The following is an 18,144-nucleotide window of genomic DNA, read 5'->3' as shown; positions in this document are numbered from 1 at the left end:
ATAACAAGTAACTGGATTAGTAATTAACAAAACTTTTTCTACAAAGAAAGGATCAAGCCAGGTAGTTGAACTACTGAATACTACCAAACAAATTTTTATAAAACTACCAAACCGTCATAAACTGTTGCAAAAAATAGTGAAGAGAACATTTTCAAACCTATTCTTTGAGGTAAATATTAATGCCACAGCCAGATAAAATATCATTTAAAAGACTCTTGCAGATCAATATCCATTATGACAACAGATACAGTTAAACTTCAATAAAATATTGACACAGCAGTATTAAGACTCACACCAGAGTTTCTGTGTAGAGGATCCAGGCTGTGGCCACCACATAGTGGATTTTGAATTAAAAGAAAGTGAATTAAGTTTAAAAAAAAAAAGATTATATGCCAAGGGGGGAAGGAAATCAGTTTATCTGAGGAACATAATGTTGTTTTTGCATTTTTTTTTAAATTTTTTTTAATGATGGCCCTGGAGGACATTATGCCGAGTGAACTATCTCAGTCACAAAAGGACATATACTGCATCGGGCAACTATTGTAAAACGGGACTGACATTGAGGTTGAGGGAGACTGAGAAAGATAGGATAATAATGTATACTGCATTATTTAAACAGAGAACTATTTAAAAGGGATATATGATTAGGTATTAATTATTATGACAAGAGTCCAGGAAAAAGGCTGCAAAGTGGAATGGACTTTGGAGGTAGGGGCTGTATAACAATGAAAGAATTTTTATTTTACTTTTCAAAGAACAAATTGGGGGGAGGGGCAGGCAGGGAGAAAAGTGCAACCATGAGTCAATGGAAATCCAAAGTCTTGTAAACTTTCATTAAAATTAATTTTTAAAAAAACTAAGAAAAAAAAGAATATTTAAATTTGACAAAAGTACAAAAATACAGACTAAAAACTAGAAAACACTGCTAGAAAAAGTAAAAGATGAATTTTCTTTTTTTGAATTTTTTCTTTTTTATTATTTGTGTGTGTACCATCAAATTGGATCTGACTGGTAGAGGAGGAGATTGTTCCTCCTTCAGCACAGCATCTGGTGGATTTGAACTACACACCTCTAAAGATGATCTTTTTTTTAAAAAAAAGGCGGCGGGTGGGAGAGAAGGCCTTCTACACTCATGGACTGGAAAGAATCAACGTGGTTCAAGCTGGTGCTCTCCGCAGAGTGGTCTGCACATTCCACACAATCCCAGTGAAAAGCCCAGCAAATCTTTTTGTAGTAATCCAATAAGCTGTCATCATATTTAGAAATACAGATATCAACAATAAAATCCAATGTGAAATGCACTGGGTTTCCAGCGCTTTAAATACAGGAGGAGCCTGCCCAAAGGACAACAGTCAAATCCATTTTTTATAAAGAATAACAAAGATGAAAAACTATTATTAACCAATTTTAAAACTTTTTAAAAATGTACAATAATAAAGATGGTATAATACTGGTACCAGGATAAAAATCGGCACAAAGATCAACAGAGCAGAACTGAAAATTAGAATCATTATGGCTAATGGATTTTCCACAAAAAAAATCAAGACTTAATAAATGGTAAAGAAGAATTAATTTCCTTAAACAGTGCTGGGTATTGGAAATCTACGGATAAAACACTAAAATTAGACCCTAACCTAAGACCACACACAAAAACCATGGATTCTAGTCCTAGTGTAAAAGCTTAAACTAGAAAACTTCTAGAAGGAAATTTAGAATAGAATTTTTATTCTTTTTTTAATTTTATTATTTTGTGTGTGTGTACCATCAAATCAGATCTGACTGGTACAGAAGATTATCCCTTCTTCTCCAGGAGAACATCTGGTGGATTTGAACCACACACCTCTGGGATTACAGTGCAGCTTCTTGCCACTAGGCCACCAGAGCTCCCAAGAATCTTTATTCTTAAAATTAAAAACTTCTACACTTGAAAAGACACCCTTAAAAGAAAACTAGTAAAGTTCTGTAAATTATACTTCTGATTAAGGTCATGTATTCAGAATTCAACTTAAGATCAAAAACAACCCAATTTAAAACTGTACAAAAAGATACAAATAGCTTTCATCAAATAATACGTACAAATGGTATATAATAAGCATGTGAAAAGACGCTCAACATTATTAGTCACCAAGAAAATGCCAATTAAAATCACAAGGAGGTGTCACCACATCTACACCCACCAGAATGGCAAAAAGGACAGACATGGTCAAGGATAGAGAGCATGTGGAGAAACCAGACCTCATGACGTGAGACAGCCACTGTGGAAAACAGTTGGGCAGGTTTGCTTTCAAAAGTTAAACACAAACTGACCACATGACCTGCCATTTCCACTCCTAGGTATCTACCCAAGAAACAAAATCATATCCACACAGAGACAGGGAGGCGAATACTCTCAGAAACATCATTCTTAATTGCCATAAAAATGGAAACAAACACAAATGTCTACAAACTGGTATATGGATAAATAAAATCTGGTATAGTCATATGATAGAATATGACTCAGTAATTTTTAAAAAGGAACAACTTCTTCATACACGTAACACGATGGATGAACCTCAAAAACGTAATGCTAAGTGAAATAAGCCCGACACAAAAGACTCTATGTTGTAGGACTCCACTGACATGAAACATACCAAACAGGTTAGATCTATGGAAAAAAGAGCGGGGTCTCCCAAGCTGGATAAAGAAATGAGAACTTAACAACAACAAAAAAAGTCACCAAATCTTACAAATAACAGTGGATGCTTTTTATAGAGTATGAATTATACTTTAATGACACTGTTAGAAAATTTTAATAAAATGGTATTGATCTTCAAAAGAGTCCACAATTAAGGTTGCATAGTGGAATGTACTTGGGGTGGTGGGAGGGGTGCGGGGGGATTGTGTCCCAGGGATGGAGTCTTTCTTTTACTTTTGAAAGAGAGGAGTGAACTGGGGGGTGGGGGAGAGGGCTGGGCAGGGAGAGAAGTGCAGCAATGAATGAATGGAAATCCAAATTCTCTGTAAATGCTCATTAAAATTATTTTTAAAAAAATAAAAGGAGATAAGAAAAAAAATGGTATTGGTCTAAGAATCAATAGGCTGTCAAAAGAAACTGAGCACGGAACCCTCTAGATTCACACAGAGAGAAGAGATGCATTAAATGGTGTGTAAACTGGCTCAGCAGTCAGAGGGGGGAGCGTTCCAGCTTAACCTCTACAAATAAACCCCAGATGACCTGAAGAGGTTCATGCAAAACTCAGGTATACAAGGGGTGGGAGCAGGACACACCGAAAGGAAGACATAAGAAAACACTAAGAATCCAGAGTGCTCAGAAGCCAGGATTTAAAACCAGTCACAACTTACCTGAAATGTGCAAACAGATTAATCACAGGAAAAAGCTAACACAACCATTAAAAAACAAAATAAAACAAAACCCTCAACCTTAGAAACAATCAAAAGAAACGTACATTAAAATCTCCATGGCATGCGGTTGCGGGAGGGTGAGGGAGAAACTGGGAGGTAAACTGGGAAAAAGTGTACCAGGTCTTCCCAAACCCATCGCTGGACACCCCCCCGCCCCAAGCAGCTTTCCCAAAGGAGCAAACAGCATGGACACGGAAACAAGGGTCTGCAGCAGAGCGCTGAGAACCAGAGAGAAGCTACGAGGAAGTTTAACACGGGCGTCGGTGATGGTCTGAAGAACACACACAGAAAACGCAGCCTGTTTCCAAAGCACGTATGCACATGAGAACACAACAGGATGGGCGGGAGTCAGGAGTTCAAAGCTCACTCACTGAAATCTGAAGGGTGGGGAAGTGAATACGCACTGAAATGTGTATGACTGAAAGAGTAACGTTTTAATTTCATTTAACTGAAAATAGTTATGTGTGGCGGGAAGTGGCGATACTGGGCAGTGCAGCGACCTTCAGGCAGGACTGGACCACAGCCACCACTGCCCAATACAATGCCCTCGACCAGGAGGTGGTCGAAGCACTGGGGTGACACACGTACATGGTGGGGGGTGGGGGGTAGGGGGGTGGGGTCCCTTACCTCCTCTTCCTCTTCAGAGCCACTTTCTTCACTATCAGATCTCGGAGCTACTTCATACCTAGATAAAAACAACCATGCTTTATCTACACCTCTCAGGACTTCACACCCTCTTCTCAGGGCTTCACACCACTGAGCACTTCACACTCTCTCAGCTTCACAAGTGCCTCTCAGCTTCACAAGCGTCTCTTAGTTTCACACGCACCTCCCAGCTTCACACTAACCTCTGAGCGCTTCACACCCACCTCTCAGCTTCACACCTGCCTTTCAGTGCTTCACACCTGCCTCTCAGCGACTCACACCAACCTCTCAGCAACTCACACCAACCTTTCAGCGCTTTGTGCATGCCTCTCAGTTTCACACCCACCTTTCAGGGCTTCACACCCGCCTCTCAGCGCCTCACAGACATATTTCAGTGCTTCACCCAGCTCCCCAGGGACCAGCCTGATCATCAACTCAAAATCCCCACAGCGTCTACCAGGGACCCCACTCACCCTGGGTTCATCTCCAGCCAGGCGTCCAGCTGCCCGGCCTTGGGGGCATCTGTGCCTGTCAGGATCTTCCCACTCTCCACATGGATCACCTTCACTGGGAGGTCACTCATCTGGCTGGTCTCGTCCAGAGGCTGAAAAAAATTCACAGTCATGACTGGACGTTCTGTGGTCTCCAAGCTTTGTGCAGTCAGCGAAGAACACAGTGAATCAGGATTAACTTGCAAAAACGGTTAAGTAGACACTTATCCTTCCAGTGGGATGCTCTGTTAGGGGGTGTGGCTAAGCGCTGGACTGGTCAATGAAAGGCTGGCAGTTTAATGTCACCAAGCTCTCAATGGGAGAAAAACGTGACTGTGGGCTTTCCTAAGGGTTTACAGACGTGGGCACCCTGTGGGGTAGTTCCACCCTGGTCTAAAGGGTTACTGTGAGTCAGAATTGACTTGAAATGAACAGATAACTCAGTGAAAATATGTCTAGCCTATTGATCTAAAGAGGACTCTGCTGGCTTGGTGGTAAGGAGGGTACGCTGCCAACCCAAAGGCAGGTGGTGCGAGTCTACCAGCAGCTCCAAGAAAGACAGGGAGGCAATCTTTTCCCATGTGATCCACTGCCTCTTAAAACCACTGGAGGGTCAGATCCATGAACACAACAACATCGACCTTAGGTATTCAGATAGTATATAGATAGTCACCTAGCGGCATAGCACTGGTCTGTGCATTGCTGTATAGAGCTAACTCGTGTTTGCTGTGATGCTAAACACAGTGACACTGATGCATCAAATCTGATAATGGTCACCCATGGCGGACAGTGTTTGGTGGAGCTCCCTGATGAAAACAAGCTTGGAAGCAGGAGTGGCATCCACTTCCAAAATAGCCTGCCACCGGAAAGTCTATGAACTTGGAGAAATGATGAAATTTATACAAGTGTTCAGGTCTTTCATTCATAGGGTCGCTATGATTCATCTAGGACTCTACGGCACTTAACAACAACAACAATTAGGTATAATAACAATTTCTTCATCATTTCTAGTTCAAAATACAAGAGGCAGAGTGTGCACCCTCCTGGGCTGCCGCCTGACCATTTCGGCACAGTGTCTGTGGTTGGCAGGCTCCTGGAGTAAAACAGGCTGATTCAGGTGGTTCAAACCGCCTGCACAAACCACCAGGCCGGGTGCTCTTCTGACCCTCAATTCTGCCCACCAAGCCTGTACCTGCGGCCTTCATCCAGGGTACTAGTTCTTTTCAGACTCATAGCTGACCGTCCAGTGGGTTTTGAGAGGCTGTAAGACTCATTGAAAGAGTCTTACGTCTTTTTCTTTGCTGACCAGTTCGTGGATTCAAAATGCCTGCCCTGGGCCATGTTGGCAGCACAACTCCTTACCCCCTAGGCCACCAGGGAGACTTGTAACAGTCAACTGACTAGAATATTAAAAAAGAGAACTCACTTTGTTTTAGCAATAACTTTGGACATTTTCATTTTGAGACGTCATCTCTGGGTGAACCTTCTCACCGATGCCCTGAGGATCAAGTCTATGTGACACAGCCACCCCACCACTCACCCGCCTTCAGATGGGCACTGTGCGAATGACTGTCTTTAGTGACCTTTAACATGCACCACAGGATCCTAAGAACAGCTAGAAAAGGACCCCTGTTCCTAAACATGAGCTTAACTCGTCAGGGTGAGATCTAGGCATCCCAGCTTTTCTAAGAACTCCCATGGCTTGTGAACAACCGACACTGAAAGCCACTGTCTGGGACCACGTGAAGCTGACAACCACTCACCATTACTAAACAGTAATTACCCAAAGGAGTTCCCCAAACCACACGTTCCCATCATACAACCCGAGCCTTTCATGGTGCCTTAGGAAGGCTTTGTGTGAGAGCAAAATTTCCACACACACTCTTTCAAAACAAGTTTGAGCAGGCGAATGGGGGGATTAATCATTAGGTTGTACAACATGATGGGTGGGGGGGGTGAGGGAGATTGAAAGAATTTGTTCAAATTTGTATTTGAATTTTATAAATAAACTAGTAGGGGGAAAACGTTTTAGTAAAACATTTTTAGTAAAAATCCTAAAATGAATCTATGTTGGCTCACTGCTCGCAGATCCTGGGCCTAGAGGACTGAGCGTGCATCCACACAGAACCTCCACGGATGCTCACAGCAACGCGAAGGCAGCACAACGGCCATCAGCTGTAGCACACCTGAGCATCAGGCGGTACTCGTGTGACGGTTAAAAGCCAGAAGCAGCCTACACAACACTCAGACTGAATGATTAAAGTCCAACAAGCCAACACAGTAAAAGACAAAGATAGGGAATAGGGGACTTGATAATGAGAAGCTGTCCAAAACGGTCTAAGGGCAAAAAGCTGTGTCAGGACTGACCCATATAATTCCAAAGTCAAATAAAGGATGCTTGAGTAAGGATTTCTGACAGGGAAAAAAGATAGATGTTGTTTAGCCCTACTGACCTGAAAGGACAAGAGAAGGCATCGTTTTGGAGAGCAAAGTTTATGCGAGGTCGCCAAGGCAGGGAGGAAGGGGTAACAGAGGCTTTATGGTGACTAATAAAATCACAGTCACGAGAGGTAGGGCGGCACAGTCGATGACTGGAACTTCCATCAATAAGCTGAGCATCTCTAAAAAGAACAGGCAACAAAAACATCTACCTACACAGGATCAAAATTTACAATGGCAAATCGAAAGATCAGATGAGGAACTGAGGAGGCAGCGAGGTTAAGTTCACGAGGAAAAAGAACTCAGGAATGGTGAATGAAGATGGCTGCACACTTTGAAGAATGGATCGACACCGCCGACTGTACACGTAGCAACTGCCAAGCTGGTACACTGTCTGCTGTGTGTATTCCCAACAACCCAAATAAGCTATAACCATGGAAATACAGATTTCTGAGACAGTGGAGAGAAAACAGAGAAACTGATAACACGTGCACCTGGAAGAGGATGTACAAAGGGGGCTTCAACTCTAGGAGCATGAAGATGTTCCCTACACAAAGTGTCTACATGTGCTCTAAATAAGCATACTCCTGTCATACAAAGAACAAGCTAACTACCCGAGTCAGCCTGGGCGGCACAAGCCTCATAAACATTACAAACACCTTAGCGTCCACCCTGGCTTCCCGCTGGAAGCAGGACCAGGAAGCTGGTAAGCGTACAAAGGAAACCATTTAGGTTTCATGCATCTTATTCAATGTCTACCTTTTCAGGTCTGTATCATGAACTGAGACTTACCGGCTTCATGCGGGGCATAGGAACAGCTTGGAACAGACCACAGGGACGGTGGTGAGACCTCTGTGTGTCCCTCTGTGTGTCAAACAGAATCGACTTATCCTTTTCTTCAAATGGGTTCATGATTTTAAATCTACTTTCTGTGTACTTAGAATTAACAGATGTCGGGTTTCTCACTGGTACAAGTTAGGAAAAGGGGGAAACACAGAAATAATCCTGTATTGGGTCAGAAGTGGATCCAAGGTTTTTAATATATACAAACAAAACCACAGCCATACACACACATACCCCGATCCCCAGAACTCTCTGCCATGAGGGTCCAGAGGCCCTGGCATCTCCGTAGTAAGGAGCCCAGTTGGAGCCAGACCTCGGTTCCTGACTGTTCTTCTCCAGTGGAAGGAACCCGGGCTCTTGGAGAGATGGCTGACTAAAGAGCTGGGCTGGTGACATACAGGAGAGCCAGGAGGCTTGTGTCGGCAGAGAAGCAGTGCTCACAAAGCCAGGACATACAAAGAAGCCATGGAGGACCCTGGGCCTCCTGGGGGGAGGGGGGGGTGTTCCACTAGTCAAACTAAACAATCAGAGCAACAACAACAACAGCAACAGCAGGAAAGGGTCAGAATATATCAAATAGGAGTCCAAGAATCTACAAAATCTGAGCTCACCACCTGTTCTTAAACAAGTGGCAAGTGACGCCAAGAATGGCTTTTGTTGTTTAAGGAGTTGTCAAAAAACATAAAAAGAGGCTATGCCAGAGAGATTGAGATTGTTCACAGCTTTAGTCGGCTTGGCTCCACAATCAACACTCTTGGCACCAGCAGCCAGGAAATCAAAAGACGTATTGCGATGGACAAGTCTGCTGCTAGGGACCTCTCTAAAGTGCTCAAGAGCAACGATGTGTCTCTGCAGACAAAGGTGCGTCTGGTACAGGCCATGGTCTTTGCAATCACTTGTTATGCGTCAGAGAGCTGGACAATGACCAGAAAGGATAGAAGGAGAATTGATGCTTTTGAGCTTTGGTGTTGGAGATGAGTGTGGAGAGTGCCATGGACTGCTAAGAAAACAAAGAGATTCATCCCGGAGAGGGTTAAACTGGGCTGCTCCTTGGAGGCAAGGATTCTGAGGCTTCATCTGACATACTTTGAACATGTTGTAAGGAGGGACCAGTCCTTGGAGAAGGACATCATGCTTGGGAGGGTGGAGGGACGGCACAGGAGGGGAAGGCCCTCTGGGAGATGGATTGATTCGGTGACTGGGGCAATTGGGATGAGTGTGTCGGAGACAGTGAGATTGGCATAGGATAGAGAAGAGTTTAGAGCTGTTGTACACAGGGTCGCTGTAATTCACAAGCGACTCGACGGCACATAACAACAACAACAACATGCCAGAGAGACCATATGCAGCCCACACAGCCTAAAATATTTACTATTTTGTTTTTCTGGAAAAAGTTTGCAATCCCTTAGTCTGCACTGATGCAATTAAAAAAGAATGGAGAGAAATCTTCCTTCATTTTCCGAAAACCAACTAATGCAAGAGTGAGTCACTGTGCAACCATCACAGCAAAAACTGACACAGGCAGGCAAAAACAATCCAGGGATGCTAAGGCTGGTGGGCGGAAGTCTGAGGAGTTACAATCTATTTACACAGTCTTGGGTACCTCCTCACAAAGTACTGGGTAATTACAAAGGCAAAAACAGCAACTTCATATTGAAAACTGGGCAAACATGGCCCTAACCACATGAGCAAGGTCAATGTTGCTACCGATGAGCTCTAATGGGGACACAGCATGACCCTGGGGGAGTCTTGTCCCAAACACAGAAGCTAAAACTAACCACATCATCAAGCACACACCAACTGAGGGACACAGTACAGAACAGCTGGACTGAACGCTTCAGATACGTCAGGGTCGTGAAAAGCAACAAAAACTGTACAAGATGCAAAGAGAGTAAAGGAAGGTGTGAGTGGGAATTTCGTCCCTTCTGAAGGACACGAGACTACTGGTAAAATCTTTAATTAAAGTCAGTAGATTAGATATGTTGTTGTTGATTGTTGTCAAGTCAAGAGTACGACTCATCGCAACCCTAAGAACAAAAGACCTGAACTCTTTCTATAACTATCATCATTTCTCCAAGTTTACAGAGTTTCCAGAGGCATGCTGCTTAGGGAGTGGATGCCACTCCTGCTTCCAAACCTGTCTTAATCTGTGGGCTCTACCAAACACTGTCTACGACGGGTAACCGTTATGGCATTTGACACCCCAATGGCACAGGGTTCAGCATCACGGCAACCCCAGGTTACCTCAGTACAGCAAACTGACAGACCAGTACTGTTCCACTTAGAAGACTGTTCTTCCAAAATATAACCAACAGACTTTTAAATACAAAGGCCCTTTACGAGGTGTTGACTCTAAACACTGGTGGTCTAGTGGCATGAAGGTGCACTGCGATCCAAGAGACGCACGGTTCGAATCCACCAGATGCTCTGCTGAAGGAGGAACAATCTCCTCCTGTACCAGTCAGATCTGATTTGACGGTACACACAAAAAATAAAAAAAGTTTTAAAAAAAACAGCAAAAAAACCCCAAACATTCCACACCGATCTTCAATCAAAATAAGAGAATCCACCAAAGTCTAACCATTTCACCCATCAGTTTCCAAACTGGAGCCAAGGTTAGATACAGACTTAATGATATACTCACCAATCATCTTGGTTATGTGACACTTTGCATTACCATAATAGTGAAAAATCTACTATCTGAGATTGTTACACGATGTGGATCTGGCAAAAATGGACACCCAGGTGAGAGGTGAGGGTAACGCTGGGTGGGACAATTTAGGAGATGTGTCTACCCGGCTGGGCCATGCTCCTTGGGGGATTGGCAGGTATGTGGTGATAGAATCTGCCAGTTAAGGAAGGATGCAGTCATTGTCCACTTTACTGTCTGATGGGCTCACCCTGTACCTTCACATCACATCAATTATCACCTAAGGGTCTGGTGTGTGGAACCTAACCTGCCTGAGGAGTGGGTACTGCAGGGCATCAATGCTCACTTTTGGGTTTTGATCACTGTACATGTGACACCAGCAGCCAGGAAATTAAAAGACGTGTTGCAATGGGAAAGTCTGCTGTTAGGGACCTCTCCAAAGTACTGAAGAGCAATGATGTCACTCTGGAGACTAAGGTGCACCTGATATAGGCCATGGTCTTTGCAATCACTTCCTATGCATCAGAGACTTGGACAATGACTAGGGAGGACAGAAGGAGAATTGATGCCTTTGAGCTGTGGTGCTAGAGAAGAGTATTGAATATACCATGGACTGCTAAGAAAGCGAACTAATTCATCTGAGAGAGGGTTAGACCAGGCTGCTCCTTGGAGGCAAGGATTCTGAAGCTTCATCTGACATACTTTGGACACATTGCAAGGAGGGACCAGTCCTTGGAGATAGACGTCATGCTTGGGAGGGTGGAGGGACAGCACAGGAGGGGAAGACCCTCTATGAGGTGGGTTGAATCACTGGGTTAGTCGGGGGAGGTGTGTCGGAGACAGTGAGATTGGCATAGGATAAAGCAGGGTTTGAGGCTGCTGTACATCGGGTCATTATGAGTGACAGCTGACTCGATGGCACATAACAGCAACAACACGTTTACAGAATCGTATTTTAGGAAACAGGAAGAAATGCACAGAGTGGTGCATCCTGTCCCAAATGGTTTTTTGGGGTAGGAGGAAAAAAATCGCATGTGAAAATATTAACAATTGGAAAATCCAGGTAAAAAGTATATAGGTATTCTCTGCACTACACTTGCGACTCCTCTGGACATTAGGAATTAAATTAAACTGAAAACTTAAGAACAGACAATGTGGCATGTTGGTAGGAAATGCCCTGGAAGGAAACATACCCTACAGTTACCATGTGGAGCGTTGTTAAGGGGACCATACCTGGACTCTTAACACACAGCTTTAGTGCCTTAAAAAGTCCATAACAAAACAGACCCAGGTTCTGGGCTCGCACTTCCCTGGGAAGAACCCTGCTTTCTCACCTCACCATCTGGTCCGATTGCAGGTGTCTGTCCTTCTGCGTTCTCTGCCTTCTGCAAGGGAAGGGATACACAGTCACTCCCTGATGGAGGGGGTCACGTTAGAGGTGACATATGCAAAAACCAAAAGTCAAGTCTTGCCTTCTTTTTCTTTTTCTTCTTCTTCTCCTTGGCAACCTGGGCGGCCTTGTGCTGCCGCACCAGCTCCGTGAGGTTGGCCACATACTCGTCTGTCTGCTGTAAGAGGTAGGCCAGGCGCTTGTCCTTCTTCTGGTCGATGAGTTTGCGGTAGCCCTCCTCATCCTCAGCCTGCACAAAGTAAATTGTGGGGTTACAGCACTAGTTTGCGCGACAGGTAACTCTAGTCAAATCCACGGGGAGACGTTAACCCGGGGCCAAACACGGTGAGGGCTTCTGAGTCACGAGGCATGGTGCCCCGCCCCTTGCCTTCACTTCAACTCCTCCTCTGTTAACTACTTCCTCAGCACTGAGTGAATGCTGGACACTGCCAGGAACCATTTTAAAAGGTCATTAGCTGGTGCTGTTCTCGCTGTCCACAACACACACCCTACATCCACACCCTCTCCCACCTGGTTCAAGTCATGTCATTCTCACAAACCCCTGCTGCCACTTTCTTCCCAGGGGATCCTGTCCCCACGCAGCTTCCAGACTTTCTGTGATCCCCATCAAGGTCAGAGAGACATCGAAGGCCCTCCCTGAGACCTGGGCGGCTCCAGGAGACAGCCCCTCCAGGACTCCTTGGCTTCGGGGTCCTGCCCTCTGCCACACTGTGCCAGGGTCCCGACCCCTCCTGGTCTTCGGAACAGCTCATGCCCCCTGAGCTTCTGACCCTGTGCTCTTGCTCCGTCAGCTCTCTGCATCCATGGGCCTGTGTGCTCTGAAGCCGGCCCTCCCTCAGCTTCCATTTCTTTCCAATGGAAAACCACCTCGTTTGTCTCACTTGAGTTCTGGCGGGAGGACAAGCCCCATAAAGGGTGGGGATCGTGTTTTGCTTATTACCATGCCCCCCCCCACAGCACCCTTCTCATCCGCCACAGCAGAAAGCAGCAAACCACCAGTAAAGAGGCAGTCAGATAAGAAGGGCACTGCAGGCAGCAGCGACTGTCTTCTGTGGTCACCTCTAGGCAGGTGGCCTCATCTCAACTCTGCACAGAACACAGAGCAGCCACTAACCGGACTGAAGTCACTGTGACATTGTAACTCAGTCAGGAGTGACCAGGTGAGAGTGACCAGGCAAAGGTCTCCAAACCCTGGCCCTTAATTTCCCTGTGGCCCACCTCTAACCTTGAGCACAAAACACCCAGTGTCTCTGGAAGCCCTGGCCCCTGCACCCCCGGAGCTCTCGGGGGAGAAGGGCCCCGGTCACCGAGGAGGGAGAGTTACCATGAGCCGCCGCATTCTCTCCTTCTCGATTCTCTCGTTCTCCTTCTTCTGCTCCCGCTCTGTGTTGGCGTGGTACGTGGCCACCGCCTTGGTGAGCTTCTGGATTTTGCCTGTGACCGATCTGTGATATTCCTTGAAATCCTTGGCATGCTGAAGAATGCTATTGAGGTATTCCTGCGGGGACACACACCAAGAGAGAAAGAAATTGTTGTTATGCCGTCTCCCCAGGAGAGACAAGGAACATAGAAAAGGGGGCCTGTTTTAAAAGCAAAAGTAACGAGACCTGAGACAGACAGTGATGTGACTGGCCCATCAGAACCCGTTCTGTTTAACAGTAAAACTCAGAGCTCATAGCTATGTGGTAAGAGGGACCCTTGAACATAACAGACAGCACCCAGTCGGGCACCCTCTGTCAGAGACCTCAAAAATGGCCCCACCCTCTGACCACATTATTATTATCCATCTAATAACTTAAGGAAATAACTAGCTAGGAGGGGGAAAAAATGTCTAGTACAACCCACTATTATTATTAATACTTAACAAGGGGAAATTACAGTATAAATTACTGGACATAGACAGGACACTTCACAAACATTATGTTTGCACAATATTCACAAAGTTAACTATATATGAAAATTTTCAAAAAGTAGTTTAGCTGTGCCTAGTAGAAATTCCAATTTTAATTCAAGCACACACAAAACATTACCAAAACATGAACTGTGGTTAAACTGGAGTACTAACTTTTACCTATGGTAGATAGTGACTGGAGGGAAATTTTAAAAAATAGAAATGGTGAAAAAGAAATGGAATCCATCCCAAATCCTACTTGATCTGCAACCTCAGATCCTCGACTGAGCCTGTAAGGAACATCAGTCCCTCTTCTGCCCAGAACCCTCCGAGGTTCCCACTTGATGAGAGCACACGCCGTGTCTTCCCCAAGGGAACAGGGCCCCGTGATGTGCCCTGACAGCCAACGCCCTGCTCACCCTGCTCGCTCTGTATGACACACTCCAGCCTCAGGGATTTCTGGGCCTCTTCCTTAATCTGAAGTCCTTCTCCCACACCTGCACGGCTCCCGCAAGAACTCTGTCCACCTTGCCCCTCCACTGAGAGAACTCCCCCAGCCACCCTCCTGACAGCTATGTCTTCACTCCCAACCACGGCGTTATTGCTCTTCACAAGCTACCCCAGCCCCGCTCCCAACCTGCTACGTGCAGACTTGATCATTGCCCTCCTTCCTCATAGGAGTCCACGTATGTCTGGCCTGACCTCATGGGAGTTCACACATGTCTGACCTTGTGAGAGTCCACCCACGTCTACCCTGACCTCGTGGGAGTCCGGGCTCATCTAGCCTGACCTCGTGGGAGTCAGTTCTGCACCGCGCTGGCTGGGGCTGGGCTGCGCTCCCAGGGGCGTCAGTGACTCTCACCCTCGGCCACACTGTTCACAGATGCCCGGGGCAGGCAGCGCTGCCCGCCGGTGAGGACCCACCTGGTGCTTCTGGCGGCGCTTGCGTTCCTGCTCAATCTTCTGCTGCTTCTCCAGCTTCTCGGTGATGCGGGCCTCGCGCAGGGACTGCCGCTTGCTGCGCTTGTAGGCCTTGGCGTTGAGGGCTGTCTCGAGGGCTGTGTCCCTCCGCATACACACCACCACCTCCTGGCGCAGCTTTAGGAAGGAAAAGGGAGAGGGGCCGTGTGCATGACTTCACCATGTCTCAGGGACACACAGCAGGCAGCAAACCCCCCTACAATGCCTAAAGCACCAAATCTATGTGTTCACAGATTGCTGGGCGTGACCACAGGTCGAGCCAGCACGAGGCAGGACACCCAGCGAGACGGCTCCCCGGCAGCACCAGGTCTCCAGCTGACTTCTCTCAACCACACACATCATTTCTCTGGGTCATTCAAAACCACTGCACCCTTCAGAACAGACACACCAGGTCCCTGCTTCAAGGCAGTGGCCATGACTTACAAGCAGGGACACACTTCTTCACCCTGTAAACGGTCATGCAAACAAACTGTGCCAAACGAGAGGAAGGGTGGAACATCGGGCTCGCAGGGAGAGGGCCAGGCCTGCACTCAGCGGTCACAGCACACGGGAGAAATAAGCTCTGAGCTTAAGCAGTGACAGAAAGGCCATTATCCCAAAGCCGAGGAGTGTGTACCCGAGCCCCACCTGCCTCTGGAAGTTCAGCAGCCTGAGGGCTTTGAGTTCAATGGTCGCTTTGGTTCGCAAATCCCCGGCCAGGGACCCGGGAAGGTTTTCAAGTTCCTGAATTCGGTGTGCAATGCGAGCCTGCAACCTGGATGCAAAGACAGAAAAGGGCAGGAGGTGAGACGTCAAGTCAGTTCCCGAGGATCCGCGCTTCAGAGAGATCCAGGCCTGGAGACTCGCAGCCACCGACAGTCAGAGATAAAAATGGCCACAACAAACAGGTTTGTGAGAGCGAACAGCGTGCGTGCAGCCACTGGAGGCAGGTAGACCCAGACGGAGGCGGGGCCGCAGACACTGGGCACCCTGAAGGTACGTCCTCAAAACTTCACAAAACTGTCTTTCGGGGCAGGAGTGCTGGGGGCGTCGGTGGTTGCTTGCTTCAGTGCTGACCAGCTCAAACCCACCAGCCCTCTCCACGGGAGAAAAAGACGAGGCAGTCGGCTTCCACAAAGGTTTACAGACTAGACACCCTACAGGGGGAGCTCTGAGTCAATCAGACAGGAGTGGACTTGGTCAGGGGCGAGGCAGCGGTCTAGGCAAGGCTAACCAGGCTCCTTACTGTGCTCCTGGACCGCACGCTCTAATCCTGAAGGCCCTTCCTCCCACCACCATCCTGCTGATTCTGACTTAGCGACCCTCTAGGCTAGAGGAGAACCACCCCACAGAGTTTCCAAGGGTGTCACCTTGACCGACACACACTGTTACATCTTTCTCCCACGGAGCAGCTACGGGCTTAGAACTGTTAACCTTTTAGTTAACAGCCAAGACTTAACCACTGTGTCTGTTAGGGCTTCTTTGGAAGGCTGCAAAGAGTAGCAAAGCCAGTACGATGGTAATTCCAGAGCGGTACATACTTTGAGGAAGGGACAGAGGTGAGGTGTGAGGTGGTGGGCAGGACCTCGACAAGGAGGTGACCTCAGTCATGAGGCAGGAGTGACCATAAGGAGACCCTGCCCAGCTTGTGGAAAGGGCCTGGGGTCAGTCTGACTTGGTAAAGAGAAACAGGAAAAGCAGAGTAGGTAAAGACGGAGCAGTAGGTAAGGGGGAACAGGAAGTGTACTGGGCAGGCTGTGGGATGTTGAGGAGATTTTTAACTGGATTATCAGATCTGATACATATTTTTAGAGACTTCAAACCGCGGTGTGAAAAGGATCGTGCAGGCAAGATGCGCTCGACCAGGAAGCAAGTGTGTGGACCAGGGGGTCACGGAGATGGAGGGGTGCAGGATACCATCTCCCCGGGCTGGGGAGGGAGATGAGAGGATTCACAGGAGATGTGGAGGAGTGTTAAGTGCAACCAAGAGTCAAAGACCTCCAGGGCTCAGTGCCCGGCAGGTGCACGGGAGTGTGAAAAAGAGGAAAAGTGATGGCAAGATGCTGGACAGGCTGGGTCGGGGCTCGGATGGTGTCTTGAGAGGGGTCCTGACTGGAGGTTGTGGCAAGGACTCTGTGGGGGCTAAGATGGGGTTCTTGTGGGGCTGATAGTTGCTCTGGTGCATGCTGTGGCGGGGCTCTCTGGGGACTATGTTAGGTGCTCTGTGGGGACTGTGACAGGGTTCTTGTGGGACTGTGACAAGAGCTCTATGGGGATTATGAAGAGGTAGATTCTCAGGGGGACTGTTAGGTGCTCTGGTGGGAACTATGACAGGGTTATCATGGGAATTGTGACGGGTTCTGTGCGGACACTGACAGGGTTCCCATGGGGACCGTGACAAGGGCTCTATGGGGACTATGACGGAGTTCTCGTTGGGCTCTAAGAGGTGCTCTGGTGGGCCTATGACGGGGTTCTCGTGGGACCGTGGCAAAGGCTCCCGTGACTCAAGCAGAGCTGGTGAAGGTCACCAGGCACAGCTGCACGCACTCTGGACACAAGCTCAGGGCCAAATGATGAACGCATCTGGATTTAACGGTGAACACGGCGTGGCCTCTCCCTTCATGGAGCTCCTATCTGCTAGGGAGCCACTCCAGGGGGTGAATGACAATCAGAACAGAACCAACAGGGGGTGGACCAGGGCTTAGGGAGCAGACCTCAGGGGACTGGAGCGTACGGGGGCGGGTGTTACAGGCCCCCTGTGTGCTAGGCCTCTCACAGCCCCTGGAGCCAGGGAGCCCAGCTGAGGACTGAGGTGAGGACTGAGGTGAGCCCAAGCAGTGCTGCCAGGTGAACGCTGCCAGGGTCAGCTACCACGGTGCGGCAGGGAAAGCTGGCACGTTCGTTCCAGCTCCCGGGAAGTCTCTACAGAGGAGAGTTTTGCAGAATTGAGGGAGTGTCCAAGTCCCATATGTGTGCATACGAGAAGTAAGAGATACACACACGTCTTTACTACTGCCACACCGGGCTCAGAAGGACACCTCTGAAGCTGATTTCAAGTCTGCAGACCAAAACTATGTGTAGTCCAATAGCAAAGAGTTGGAGACAACCCAAGTGCCCATCAACAAACAAATGGGGCGAGCTCTGGTGGCCTAGTGGCAAGAAGCTGCACTGCAATCAGAGGTGCACGGTTCAAATCCACCAGATGCTCTGCTCAAGAAGAGACAATCTCCTCCTGTACCAATCATATCTGATTTGACGGTACACACATAAAAAATAATAAAAATTAAAAAGAAAAAAAACAACAAACAAATGGATAGAGAAGCTGTGGTATATTCACACAATGGAATACTACGCTACACTGAAAAACAAGGAACTCATGCAATATTACACAAAATGGATGACCCTGAAGGAT

General features: G+C 47.3%; 1 protein-coding gene across 1 annotated transcript in view; it reads right to left on the bottom strand.

Moving 5' to 3' along the window:
- Window positions 1–18,144, bottom strand: part of SMARCA4 (SWI/SNF related, matrix associated, actin dependent regulator of chromatin, subfamily a, member 4) — a 125,183-nt gene that overhangs the window by 64,570 nt on the left and 42,469 nt on the right. The window contains exons 7-13 of the mRNA XM_006898784.1: window positions 15,381–15,507; window positions 14,697–14,870; window positions 13,206–13,379; window positions 11,943–12,110; window positions 11,805–11,855; window positions 4,521–4,651; window positions 4,030–4,087 (exon numbers count right to left, since the gene is read on the bottom strand). Of these exons, the coding sequence (XP_006898846.1) occupies window positions 4,030–4,087; window positions 4,521–4,651; window positions 11,805–11,855; window positions 11,943–12,110; window positions 13,206–13,379; window positions 14,697–14,870; window positions 15,381–15,507 (883 nt within the window). The remainder of the gene's footprint in view (window positions 1–4,029; window positions 4,088–4,520; window positions 4,652–11,804; window positions 11,856–11,942; window positions 12,111–13,205; window positions 13,380–14,696; window positions 14,871–15,380; window positions 15,508–18,144) is intronic.

The sequence above is a fragment of the Elephantulus edwardii genome, unplaced genomic scaffold, assembly GCF_000299155.1.
Source record: "Elephantulus edwardii isolate Elephantulus edwardi_28Jun2011 unplaced genomic scaffold, EleEdw1.0 scaffold00237, whole genome shotgun sequence".
In the NCBI taxonomy this organism is placed as follows: domain Eukaryota; kingdom Metazoa; phylum Chordata; class Mammalia; order Macroscelidea; family Macroscelididae; genus Elephantulus; species Elephantulus edwardii.
Note: the sequence above shows the minus strand (reverse complement) of the source record. Positions and strands in the feature narration are given on the sequence as shown.